At 34.7% G+C, this 13,742-nt stretch overlaps 1 protein-coding gene across 1 annotated transcript in view; it reads right to left on the bottom strand.

The window, feature by feature from the left end:
- Nucleotides 1–3,201: 3,201 nt before the first annotated feature.
- LOC138158332 (protein FAM210B, mitochondrial-like) overlaps nucleotides 3,202–13,742 on the bottom strand; it is a 36,434-nt gene continuing 25,893 nt past the window's right edge. Inside the window, exon 2 of the mRNA XM_069084498.1 lies at nucleotides 3,202–3,790. Coding sequence (XP_068940599.1) covers nucleotides 3,202–3,790 — 589 coding nt within the window. The remainder of the gene's footprint in view (nucleotides 3,791–13,742) is intronic.

Here is a 13,742-nt window from a genome sequence, read left to right as displayed (position 1 = left end):
CTTTCAAGTTTTAGCAATTTTCTAAGACTTTAAATTGCAGAACCTATCAATATTCATTAGTAGAAGGCACTTCCTTATTAGAAGTACTCTTCACAAATTAAATTAAGGGTACACACACCTACACACACATATATGGATATATATTACTATATATATAGTTATATGAGGATATAAAAAAATTGGTTTGCTTACAAGGCAGGGCATATCTAACCAGATAACCTCAGTATCTTTTGGTTTTGAGTATAAACGTGATGGTTACCAGCAAAGTTCCTGGGCCATTCATTTACTTACAAAGAGAATTTTTCAATGCTTACAATATCTCCTATTTTTAATCTTTGTTTCTCTTCTAGAAAAGATCTTATGAATACCCCAGTCACTACCTGAACCACACAACTCAAAGCCTGGGAGTTTTATTTATGTCCACATTTGCATAGGAAAGATTTGCCATGGAAGCTGATTATTTAATGTAGTTCCACCTAAATTTTTTATTTGATTTTTAAAAATTCTTGACTTCCCCTACCTGTTGATTTGTTTTGAAAGATATTGGAAGACTGAAGTAAACCTCTGTGCCTTAGATCCAGAGAACCCCTGGACATTTATCATAAAGCTACTCCCCCTCAAAAAAATGTCTCAACATGGAATGTTGGTTGGCAATCAAAAATATACCGGAGTTAAATGGAACTTTCCAAATATAGGTCAAATGTAATCCTAGGAAAGGGTCTTTGATGGTATACAGAGGAGGAAATAAGTCTAAAGTACTAACCCCATGCCTTTTCCCACTTATTAGTTTAATGTCAATCTTAAATAGCTTAGCCCTTATGCTAATATAATGAGAGCAGATAAACCTCTCTTCTTTTGAAAAAGATAGTTATTGTCCCCTAATCTTATGTCTGGGTATGGTATGGGAAGGCTGGCTTTCTAATCAGGGCATATGGAATAAATATTTAAGGAGTTCCAGAAAGGAGGCTTCTCTATATTTAGAGAAACAGAAGCAAGTTTCAGCAGATCATTGATTTAGAACTGAGATCAAAGACCCTTTAGAGTGCATCTACTCCAGCTCCTTTATTTCACAAATGAGAAAATTAAGACCTAGGTAGGTTGAATAATTTGCTTATGGTTTCTCAAATAGTAAGTGAGAGAATCAAAATTGAACAAAAATCACTTGACTTGAAATCTCCAATGCTTTCTGTTTTCTGACATAGTAGCCATCAGGAAAATATGCAGAAAAGATTGGGAACAGTGGGAGGACATCTCTTCCAGGAGATGACCTCCAGGAAGTAGAACGCTAGTACTAGGGGGGATTGCTCAGTTTGTATTATTGTGTGTTTGTAAGTTTGTTGAAGTCAGCGAATATCTTTATCCTCTTTTTGTAGCCCCAGGGCTTAGTACAGTTACCTGGTACATATAGGTGCTTAATAAACATTTATTAATTATTTATTTTCTTCAATTGTAAAAAAAACATACATTCAATCATCTTTCCATCTTTTTTTAACTTTCTTATTTAATGTCTTTCTGAATCACACAGAATCAGAACGACAGAATTTCATTAAAACCATCTCATCCAAGCTGTAAGCCTTTGCAACATCATCACCAAGTAACCCTCAAGCTTGTGTTTGCTGACCTCTAGGGAACAGATTCCACTATTTACTGAGGCCGCTGAAACTACTTTGGACAATTCTAAGAGTAGAGTTGTCACTGTGTGTGTGTGTGTGTGTGTTGTTTTGGTTTTTTGTTTTTCCTTTTCATTGTGCCTAAATCTGCTTCCCTACAGTTTTGACCCATTACACCTTGCTTCTACCTTTCGAGGAAAAAAAACAACAACAAAGAAATAAATGCTACAGCTAAATGGCTACTTTGCCTCATATATAAGAACTGTTCAAATATTTGAAGTAAACTATGATGTCTCTCCTAGGTCTTTTCTTCTACAGGCTTAGCATACCCAGGTCTTTTAACTATTCATTCTAAGGGATTTTTGTCCATACACCTCACTAGTATGGCTGCTGTTCTTTGGAAGATATTCAACTTGCCAATATCTTTCCTAAAATGTTCTAACTAGTACCAAAATTACTATGCATGTCTCAAGATACCCTCTTACATTAAATTATGGACAGATCTCAGACAAACATATGCACATGCTACTACTTAAAAATCATTTAATATAATTGTGATGACAAGAAAGGTTTGGGGTATTATACTGCAAAATCCTATCAATTCTATGGCCATCCAATGTCCTGAACTATATCCCTGAATATACTGAAACAAAAGTATATGGCTTTCAACCATAGAATTTGGAATAGAGAAGAAAAGTAAATTATATTTGGCCATGGTAGGTATACAATAGATCATAGATTCATGAACATATTTTGGAATCTAAATATTATATTTGTTCAATATTTTCCCCAACTCAATAAAGGAAACACTGAGGTAAAGTGTGTATAGTCATATCCCCAGATAACAATGCTGCATTATAGACTGCAGAAGGATAGCACCGCACAGAATGTGATTTCAAAAGACATCTGTCTCTGACTCTGGCAAAGAATACTGACATTAAGCTGCACTTTTTATCTCCAGTATAGTAAAGCTCAAATGGACAAACACTTATAGTTTAAAGGCATATAGCACTAAACAGTGCTGACTGAGCCCACAGCAAATTCATTCCATGTAACATCAATTGGATCCTCCCTACTGACTCCAAGTCATTTAATCATCTCTTATTGACTCCCTGTCACATTTCCTCCAGGAGTGTATTGTAGTATAAAATGCTGACCTATGAGTCAGGAGAGGCCACGATTTGTTCTAGATTACATCCTGGGTACTTGACTCAGCTGTGCTACTGAATCCCAGTTTGGCAGTCTTTGGGTATATGCATTTCTTTTATATACCAAACTCAAAGTAGTTACTGTCAAGTGAAGATTTATTTTTCATGTACGGCTGCTTAAAGTAGGGATGATGATGAGTGATAGTGATTCTCATTCCTATTTTCTCTCTGTCTCTGTCTCCCTGTCTGTCTCTCTGTCTGTCTGACTGTCTGTCTGTCTCTCTGTCTGTCTATGTATGTCTGTCTGTCTCCCTCTGTCTGTCTCTATCTCTCTGCCTCTCTCTCTGTCTCTATCTGTCTCTCTGTTTGTCTTTCTGTTTCTTTCTCTCTCTCTTCCCAAAATGCTTATGACTTAAGAGACAAATTTGGATGCTCTTTATAAATCAAGGCTTGCTCCCCAGAGCCTTAAAAAACCCCACCTTCCCAAAGTCTCTAACCATTAGTGACAGAGAAAATAATGTGATGCTAATTCTTACTGGGGCAAACAGTTTGTGAATAGCATGGGCCATCACAAATGTACTAGTACAGGTGACAATCTTTGAGCTGTGGAGCGATTCTGCAAACCTGAGTTTGAAGGGAAAGGAAGATAGGTTCACACCACTTGAAACAACCAAGTAGAATATTCCCAAAGATATTAATGCCATTCCAGTATACAATGAAGCATCCACAGCTCCATATTCTATAAACACCTTTTCCAAGTGATGCTGTTTGCTTTGTTTGCTCTCATCCACAAGACTGGAGTCTGTGAGGACTGTCTCTGTTTCCTTTTGGTCCTGGGGGCCTGTGCTGCCTGAGGTGCTGCTACTAGGACTACTGTTAGTGCTGCCACTGCCACTGCGTCCTGTTCCAAGGAAGCTTATCTGTGCCTGCATGGGGCTAGACCGAAGGAGGATAAGGTGTGGAGCCAAGGGGGCAGTGGGCCTGAGGGGGTTGCTTAGGAGAGGCCGAGCTCGAGCCCGGCTGCCCTGCTTCCTTCAAGCACCACCAGTTGCTACACAATGGTGCAACCAAGAGGCCATGGTTTGAAAACAGATTTATGACTTTGTGCAAATCACATATCCTATTGAAACTTCAGTTTTCTCATCTGCAAAATCAAGATAATTGTCAGTTACCTTATAGGGCTACACTAGGATGTTCTTGCCCATCCTTCATTTTCAAGGAAAGCCAATGACATCACAAGGTGATATCTTGACTAATTGGATTTAAATGGGGGCAGAGTCGAACAAAGTCATCAGCTTTACTCTCTCTTCCAGAGTCATCAAAGCCCAGTGTCAGGTTAAAGTCAGGACAATTGGCAATGGTTCTGGATGCAGTGAAAGACCTTGGTATCTTCTATGTCTGACCAGGCTCTAAGTGCTCGATGCTTCATTTGGCATCATACCCATTGTACCAAATTGTTCTCATTTGCCCATTCTGCTGAGGGAAGTCACATGCTGAGGGTAGACATCTTCCTACTCACTGATGGTTTTGAGACCTGTTAGTCACTCTCAACCATAGGACTAACACACTTAAATGTAGTACCTACATTGAAAAGTTGTAAAGTTTAAATTAAAAGCAATAGAGAGATGATATGATGACAGTAGTAATAGTAGCTATATTTATATAACACTACACTGTGGTAAAAGCTTTGAAATTAATATTTTAAATATTGCAACCAACCTTACAACAACCTTGAGATGTAGGTACTACTTTCTCCTAATTTTTTAAATGGAAACTGAGGAAACTAAAGCTAAGAGAGGTTAATTAACTTGCTCAGGGTCAAACAGCTAAAAAGTATCTGAGGTTAGATTTTAATTCAAGCCTTCCTGGCTCCAGGCCTGGCACTCTATCCACTGCTTGTCCTAACTTCCACTAGATTGATAAGCATATAGAATGACTGATAGATAAATAGATATTTTTTGAAAATCTTTTTAAAAAAGGTTATAAAAGTTTTAGTTGTTCCTGTTTAGTACCCTTCAGTTGTTACTGAGTATTTTAATACAGTGCATAGAGAAGCAATTTGGATGACTGGAAAAACTGAATTCAAGTACCTTCATCATCCTTCTGGATATTCCATCTTGTTACTGGACATACTAAATTGCGTACTCTGTAGGGCAGAATGATACTTCCCTTTGTGCCGCAACCCCAATTTGTCACCTAGTCTTCGGGTCATCTCATATTAAGCTTCTACCTGTATTCCTTGAAACACCCCCTGGAACCCTTACTCTTTCCTGTGAATACATTTTCCTATAAATACATCTCTTTTTTTCTGGAAGCCCATACAGCAAGTGTTTCTTATCATTGCATTTTATTGAAGCTCCATTGATTTACCTATAGTTTTAGCTTAGTATTAATCTCATCTTACTTGTAGACACAATGGTCACATGAAAGGGCATTTTCATCTGTAGAATTTGAGCAAAATCAGCCAAGTTCAACAGTCAGCTTCAGTCTACAGTCTCTTTCTTGCAGTTCCTGTTGGGTTTCTCACTAAGTTCTTATCTTCTTTCATAAGGATTTCTGGACCCTTTAGCTCAATGCTAAATCAGAGATGTATGAAAGTTCATTTTAATTAATAATGAAGTTATCTAGTCTCCCTTTCCTCTTTTTTATCTATGATGAACTTGGCCATTTATATTTTTGATATAATTTTCTCCCCACATTCCTAATTATGCAATGCTAATATATATGTATATATACACACACACACACAAACATACACACACATACACACACACACACACACACATATATATATATATATATATATAAACTGCATAATCATAGCAAATGATTGCTACCTGTAATAAGTAAAGCTTCTTCATGGAAGTAGATGATCAGTAAGAGAAGGGGACATCCAACCCAAGAGCCTTATTTTAAATATTAAGAAATTAATGCTCCTAAATATAAAATTACTAATAAAATAATTGGACTAGATCAATGACTAGATTCTAGATCTCTGTCTCAAATATTTAAGAATTTTCTTGTATTCTCAATATAGTTCTTGTTCCAATATAATGCAATTGCCTTTGTTATTAAATTCTTTGCCCTCACCAAAGATAGGATTATCTTTTATTCTATCAGTAGGTAAATTGACTCTCAAGATTTCATGCCATCAAAAGTAATCTTAGTCTGTGAAAAAGTTATTTAGTTTTGGTTTAAATTTGAGCCTTTATCGACCTCACCTTATCCTCTCTTCTGGATTCCTATTATCAACTGTCTGACAGTTAGCAACTGTCTACCAAGACTAGGCATCTCATCTTCAATACATCTGAAATGGAGCTCAAAGTTCAACCATTCTCCAAACAATCTCATTTTTCTTAAAATCAACACCATCAATACAATCATCTAGGTTTATAGTATTGAAGTAATATTTTCCTTTTCACTCTAACTCATAATTTCATATCAGTTGTCAAGTGTTATTAGTTCTACCACCACAGTAACCCTCAAATTCATTCTGTTCTCTCCACTACTATATTCTTTATGAGTTGAAGCCTTGATAACCACTCTCTTAGACTATTGCATTAGCCTTTTACTTAATATCCCTGCCTCTAGATTCTGCTACCTTCCATCAATCCTCCATATTGATCAATGGTATCTAATTCAAATAGAAATTGGGATCATTAAGCTTTACTTAAAGATCCTTATGGGACACATATTGACTTAGAAAACCACAAATTAACATTATATCTGTATTATTTTATTTTTGTTTATTTTGTTAGTTATTTCCCATGGGCTGCACTAGTGTTATGGGCTAAGTTCTTGACACTTTTGAAATAGATAAAAACCATTCTTAAAGTAGATGTAAAAAAAAAAACCTCCCTGATTCAAACACATACATGTACACTCAACGATTTCCAGTGACTCTCTTTTGCTTCCTGTGAAAAGTGGAAAATTTTCAGCCTGACCTTTAAAGACTTCAACATTTTACATTCTATTTGTAATTTTTTAAAGTTTTTGAGTACTATTCCCTTTCACAAACCCTTTTTTCCAATAAATATGTCCTTCTAGTTCCCCATTCATGAAATTCTATTTCTCACCTCCATATATTTACATTGCTTTTGTGTTATATTTGAAACATTCCATACTCAGGTCTGCCTCTTGCAACTTGAAGGAAATCTAGTTTCCTTCAAGATGTTTTCAGATGTGACTATCTAAATAAGGGTTTTTCTGAAACTCCCAGGTGTTAGTCATTTCATTTTTGAAATTATATTTGTAAAACATTGTGAAATTTTTGTATTTACTTATATTTATATGCATAAGGTACACAACCCCAACTTAGTCAAATGCAAGTTATTTGAAAGCAGGAATTTTTTTTTTGTTTTGGCAGATAATAGGCAATCAGTAAATGTGTGTTGGATTATATTGAATTCCCCTATTCTGACCAAAGCCTTCCTTTTCCTTGATCATCTCACACCTCCACACACCCCAAACATACGGGAAGTTGCAATTGCCTGTGAGCCCAGATTGTAGTCAAAACTTTGAATAAATTTCTGAGCCTAGTGGATGCTAAACTGTTTCATTCTTCTCCCAGATGCCTGCTTTCTGCTTCATTCCTTGCAACCATAATTCAGAAGTAAACAGGATTTGCAAGTATAAGCATTTGCTACCCATCCATGTTTTCTAATAAGATTGAGAGAGGCATACATAATCTTGGTGATATAAATTTTATATACTGAGAAAAAAATTTAGATTTAAGCAGAGTTTTGGATAAAACTGCTCACCACAAATCTCTGCAGAAACCAAGAATAATAAGCCTCCAAAGACATTTGATTAGCAAAATTAACCAATGGAGCAAAAATAAAATGTTAGCTTCTACAGTAGGATGGAAATGTCACATAAGAGTAGAGTCTATACTGTCAGATTTTTGCCTTTATTCTCATAAGTTATATTCATTTTTAAGGACAAAATCTGAGTCATTTCTACCTGACAACATGCAGAGTGTAAAATAAACAAGAAAAAGAATTAACTGACTTGCTGAAAGTTGGTGAGTCTCTATTCAATATACTAGCACATAGCCTGGAATTAATTGAATTTAACTCAACAAACCTCTACTAGTAAACCTCTACTTGTCTATGGAGCACAATGATATAAATAAATAAGTCTGTGTGTATAAATGTTATAGGAAGTTTATGGCAATAATGTGCAAGACTTGAATATAATTTTGATATTCCAAAAAAGTCACTTTATGGGTACATCAAAAAATTCATTTTTATTGTTTATGTTTGTATTAATAACTACTCTTGCTCCTTTATTTGACAATTTCTCTTCATCAGTGTATTCTCTTGTCCATTAAGTTCAATGTATGCCAAAAAGGTGTTAAATTGAGCATATTTTTATTAGAACATTCTATTTACTGGTAGGTATATAGATGTTCCTTAACCTGTTCAAAATGTCATTGTTTTTTTTTTTTTACTCATAATATTTTAGTTCTGGCAATGACTTTATAACCAAAATGCTACTGGACTTTTTCATAAAATGCTAACAGGGAAAATAATAAAAATAATCTACTCTAGAGGAGTCAAACTCTTGACCACTCAAGTGTAGCTCAAAGTATACTAAAATGTAATTGGAAAATGCTTAAAGAAATAATTAAAATGCAAATACAAGATAGATAATGCTAATTTGTGGTTTTCTAAGTCAATATGTGTTTTGGGGTATAGCTTTCTATTTGATTTTGCCACCACTTACAAAGCTTCTCTGTCTTTTTTTTTTTTTTTACAAATGAAGAAAATGAAGACCAGAGGGATAATAGTTAAAACAGTTTATTTGGGGGCCGCTAGGTGACACAGTGAATAGAGCACTGGCCCTGGAGTCAGGAGGACCTGGATTCGGATCCAGCCTCAGACACTTAACACAAAAACTAGTCATGTGACCTTGGGAAAGTCACTTAACCCCAACTGCCCTCCAAAAAGCAAAAACAAAAACAAACAAAAAAAAAAACAGTTCATTTGATTTTCATTTGTCTATAGAGGAGTAATATTCAATTCTAGAAAGGTGTTCCAGTATACTCTTCCCTACTCATACCAATCCTAGAACATCATTTTCTGTTCTGAGCATCAGAGTTTTAGACTTTAGTTAGAACATCCAGTGGAGGATAATGAGCATAGTGTGGGAACTTAGGAGCATATGGCATAAGGGATCCTTTAAGGAATTGGAGCTGGTCAGGCTGGAGAAGACAAGACATTGGTAGGAGGAATGATTATTTTATCTAGGTATTGCAAAGGCTGGCATATAAAAGAGAGAGAGAGAGTACTTACTTGGCTTGGAACTATTAGGTAGACAGTACAATGAATGACTCACAAACAAGCAAATTTTGGTTAAATCTAAGGAAAAGCCACCAAATAATTAAAGCATTACAAAATGTAAGGAGATTCTTGGGATACATTAAGACCCTCTTACTCAAAGTCATCAAGCAAGGGCTACATAGCCATTTATTAAGTAGGTTGTTGAGGTTTTACTTGTTTGGATCTATCTAATCTATCTATCTATCATATATCTATCTATGAGTACTAAATTCCCTTCCAACAATGAGATTATCTCATTTCCTACAGATTGAGTTTATTTTACCCCCCTTTATAGAGTTTTGTCTCAGATAAAATTATACTATTCCTTGTCCCCTGAAATTAACAATCCATCTCCTGATTGAATATTCCCAGTACTTCCAATATAGTTTACCTCTTCATCTCTGATTCCACATCTTCCTTCAAGGTTCAGGTGATGATCATCTTCTTTGATTCTCTGTTTTGAGAATCTTGTCTTATCTTTCCTCTCACTCCTTTTGTATCTCCCTTGTGTTGTAGTTGTTTGTATACACATAAGATCCATCCTCACACTTAAGCAGAATATAATCAGTGGATATTTCATTTTTGTTTTGTTGTTTCTACCATTAAACTGTGAACCCCTTGAAGGCAAGGATGGTTGTGATTGACATTTGCTTTTAAATTTGCAGTACTTAGCACAATCCCTGAGATGTAGTAGAGACTTAATGTCATTAACTGTGTTCTAGCACAATGATTTTTAATAGTATATGTTCTAAAAATGTTTGTTAAATTCAGTTCAATTTCTGTGTATCAGACCTGATTAGATTTGAAAAGAACCATAGTCCTTCCTTAGATGTCCAAGTTTACTCCTCTACTATCCAATTTAACTTATTTTCATGCTTCTGGGATCCTTCGTTACAGAACTTTTTATTTAGCTGAATACCACACAAAATCTAATCTAAAAGGTTAATACAATAGAATTGTTTAAGGCTTGAGTTTTGATTGTTTTATACAGCTGAAGTTTCTTACTTTTTTAATTATTTATTTTAGAAGCTGTCTTGAATTTTAATGTGATTAATATTCAAATTTAGAGATGTAATATATGCTTCAACATATGGTAGTAACTCATCTACTAGAGGCAGTAACTTGAGAGGTCAAATACTTCTTTCATGGACTATGAAAACACTGTTTCCATTTCCATTGGTTCAGGAACAAGGCATAGAGGGAAGTCAAGGATTTTTATATCTCAAATTCATTAATATTCTTTTCTCATGGAAAGTTCTAGAATTCAATAAAAATATTTAGTCAATCTTCTCTGATGCATGTGTGTCTCAGAGCCCTCAAATGACATATGTTCTGAACTATGTTTGACATAAGGAATAGTTGGTTTTTAAATGAATTATGGCACCTGTCCCCCCCCCAAAAAAAAAAAAAAACACAACTAATGTCAAACAGCAGTAGAAAGGATGGGACAATCCTTTTTAAGGCACAGATTATGAGGAAAATTTGTAAGCCTAAACAGAAGCCATTATCCTTCATTGAATGCACTGAATGGGACCATGGCTCCCTAGAAGAGAACAATATAACACAATAAGAGAGATATACCATTTTAGGAATAAGGGTAAAGGGTGAAAGGGAAAACTAAGTAGGAGAATAGTATAATACATTATAGCAGCACAACAACCCCTGGGACAACTCTTTACAAATATTCTCTAATATTGCCCATTAATAGCAGGGTAATTTAAGGAAAAACCAGAATTAAATCTGATATAGATTATCAGTGGACTAGCCCACTAACCACTATGGAAGTCAGAACAATTATATTATGACAGAGACTGGATAGGGACAGAGTTCCAACTGAAATCATGTAAAGGTAGTGATTTAAAGGTTCATTCCCTTTCCATTTATATTTGTGAGTTGTTATAACCCTCTGAAATCTATTTAAGGAGATATGAAACATCATTGGTCTTGGTTGTTTGGATAGGAGTGGATAGGATTAATAGGGTAGTGATCCCTTCTCTTTGAGTTGTCCTAGACTGTGGTGTGAAGGTGTGACTTCACTTTCTGGCCTTTACAGGGATCACAGCGATTTCAGGGATCAGAGGCAGGCATCCTTGAATAGAAGTTTACTCCTAGGTTCTTTTAACTAGAAGCCAGTGTTAAATTGAGGGTTTCCTGGATATCACCATAAGAGATACCACTAACATTAGCAGGAGGGAAATCTATACTGGCAGACATTTTAAGGGGAAGAATTCCTTAGGGAGTAAGTATGCTGTAATGTAACAATAGCACAAGTCTAACATTCAGGATATAGTCCTTAAATTTGGGAAAGAATTATTCAGATTACCACTGCTACCAATCCATAAAGCCCCTGACCAGAAAACATTCTAATCTGACCCAGGACAGGCAAATGATATTCTGTTCCTGTTTTAGTAAGGTAAACTCAGAAATCCACTATGACATCTAGTTTCATTTGTGTCTGGCAAGGAAACTTGGAGGCAAAAATCAACATATCTCTCTCTCATTCATCATAGAGCAAGATATTTCAGAAATAAACTGAAAAATAATTGATTTAAGAACTTCTTGGTTTATCACTTCCTTTAATTCTCTGAATACATTTTTCTGCAATTAGCTATCACAATAAAAGACAAATATTTATGGGAAAATGTTCTTTGACTATATTACTCAAATGTATCTCTGTGCAATGATTTACTACTTATATGTTTAACATGGAATATAAAAATTATAATTATAAATGTAGTACTCCATTAAAGATTTACTTCAAGGCATAGAGGTGACCCTGATTCTTTAGGGCTATGAAAGCAGTGTTACAACTGATCATATTAAGCTGGAATGGAAATGCATCTATATTCTAAGCCTACATGCCTTCAACGAAATGATCATGAAAAATTTCAATACCAAATAACTAATTGATTATTTTGATGACAAAAACTCAATCAAACATTTAATGAGGGGTGGAAGATTTCATAGAATCATAGCTTTAGAGCCAGATGCAACACAGACATTATTTATTCCAAATTTCTCATTGCATAGATGAAGAAAATGAGTCTAAGGAAGGTTAAGAAATTCCTTCTTTCTCATTCTTTCTTCCCTCTCTCCCTTCACATCTTTCTGCTTTCAGCCCCTATATTCCCTTTCTCACCCCTTCTTCCTCCCTTCCCTCTTTCATCCTTCTCCTCTTCTTTCTTTCCCTTTCTCCTTTCTTTCTTCCTCCATCCTTCCCTTTGTTCCTTCTTTCCGTTTTTCCTTGACACTTTCCTTCTTTCCCTTCTTTCCATACCTTCTTTCCTCTTTATTTCCCTTCTATTTTTTCCTTCCTTCCTTCCATCCCTTGTTCCTTATCTCCCACTGTCCTTTTCCCCCCTACTCTGTTTTCCCTCTCTCCTTCCTTCATTTCTTCCTTCCTACATAAAAGAAAAACTGTGTGAAGGATTAGGAGATTAAGAGTTTATTTCTTTTAATCACCACACAATTGGTGATTACATCACTGAATAAAGTTTAGTCTTAAAGTAGTGTTATTGTGAAGAATACCCTTAAGAAGATTCCTTTTCCATGAAGATATGCTTTATATATAAAATGTTTGTATCTTGATGTAATTAAAATATTTAGTTAACGGACTTCACAACGGTATTTATTAAGAAAAAGGCAATTTACAAAGAAAAAATGCAACTTCATAATATGCATATACTACTCACAATTTTATTTTATCCTTTATTTTTCTCATCAATGTAAATTTGGGAGTTTCCAATAATGAATTCAAAGCAGGGTGAAAAAAAATGAAATGATTTTCTCTCTGAAAACCTTACTAACAATGTTAAATCCACCCAAAGCTCACCTCATAGGAATCATATCAAAATATTATTAAATTAAAGCAAGAAGTTTTGGGAGCAAGTAGTATCTTTTTCCCATTTGGAAGCAATGCTTTGTTCTAGTTATGAAGCATCTTCCTTAAAATATTTAAAGATCCATATTATAAATTACATTTTGGGGGGCAATAAAAGCTGTGTTTGCATTTCAAATCCTTTGTGGAATTATAAAATCAAATTTAATGTTAAATTTGGTATACAATTTGACAAGTCATATACTCCTAAATTATTTTATATATTATGCTGTAAATCAGTAAAACTAAAAACTATTTCATAATATTATTGTATTAAAACTTTTTTAAGTATGGAAGGGAAAAATTCATTCTGAATATTCCTATAATTTATCACATATTCTTCTTAATCCTATACAAATAACATCTCATTTGAGACTCAGAAGAATGCTTGGAAGTGGATGCTATTATTATTCCTTTTTTATAGATGAGGAAACTGAGACAGGGAGAGGTTAAGTGACTTGTCTAGGGTCATACAGCTAATAAGTCTCTGAATCTGGGTTTAAACTTAAGTCTACCTGACTCCAAGGCCAGAACTCTACTGACTGAACCACCTAGCCACAATAATTTGAAAATACGATAAAAAAGGTATATATATATATATATATATGTATATATATCTAAAATTAAAAATTAACATTATATGAAATTGGGAAACATGAGAATTATAACAATTAAATGGAGGAATAAAACAAGCATCTCCTATTTTCCTGTTTTTATGTGACACAACTGAAGGAATACTAGCAATAATTATGACAAGGAAAATAAAAGGCACAAACATAGCAAA

The sequence above is a fragment of the Petaurus breviceps genome, unplaced genomic scaffold (assembly GCF_028583685.1).
Source record: "Petaurus breviceps papuanus isolate PSGF00001 unplaced genomic scaffold, PetGlider_PUasm1.0 174, whole genome shotgun sequence".
In the NCBI taxonomy this organism is placed as follows: Eukaryota; Metazoa; Chordata; class Mammalia; order Diprotodontia; family Petauridae; genus Petaurus; species Petaurus breviceps.
The sequence above is the reverse complement of the archived record's forward strand: the minus strand, read 5'-3'. Positions and strand labels throughout refer to the sequence as shown.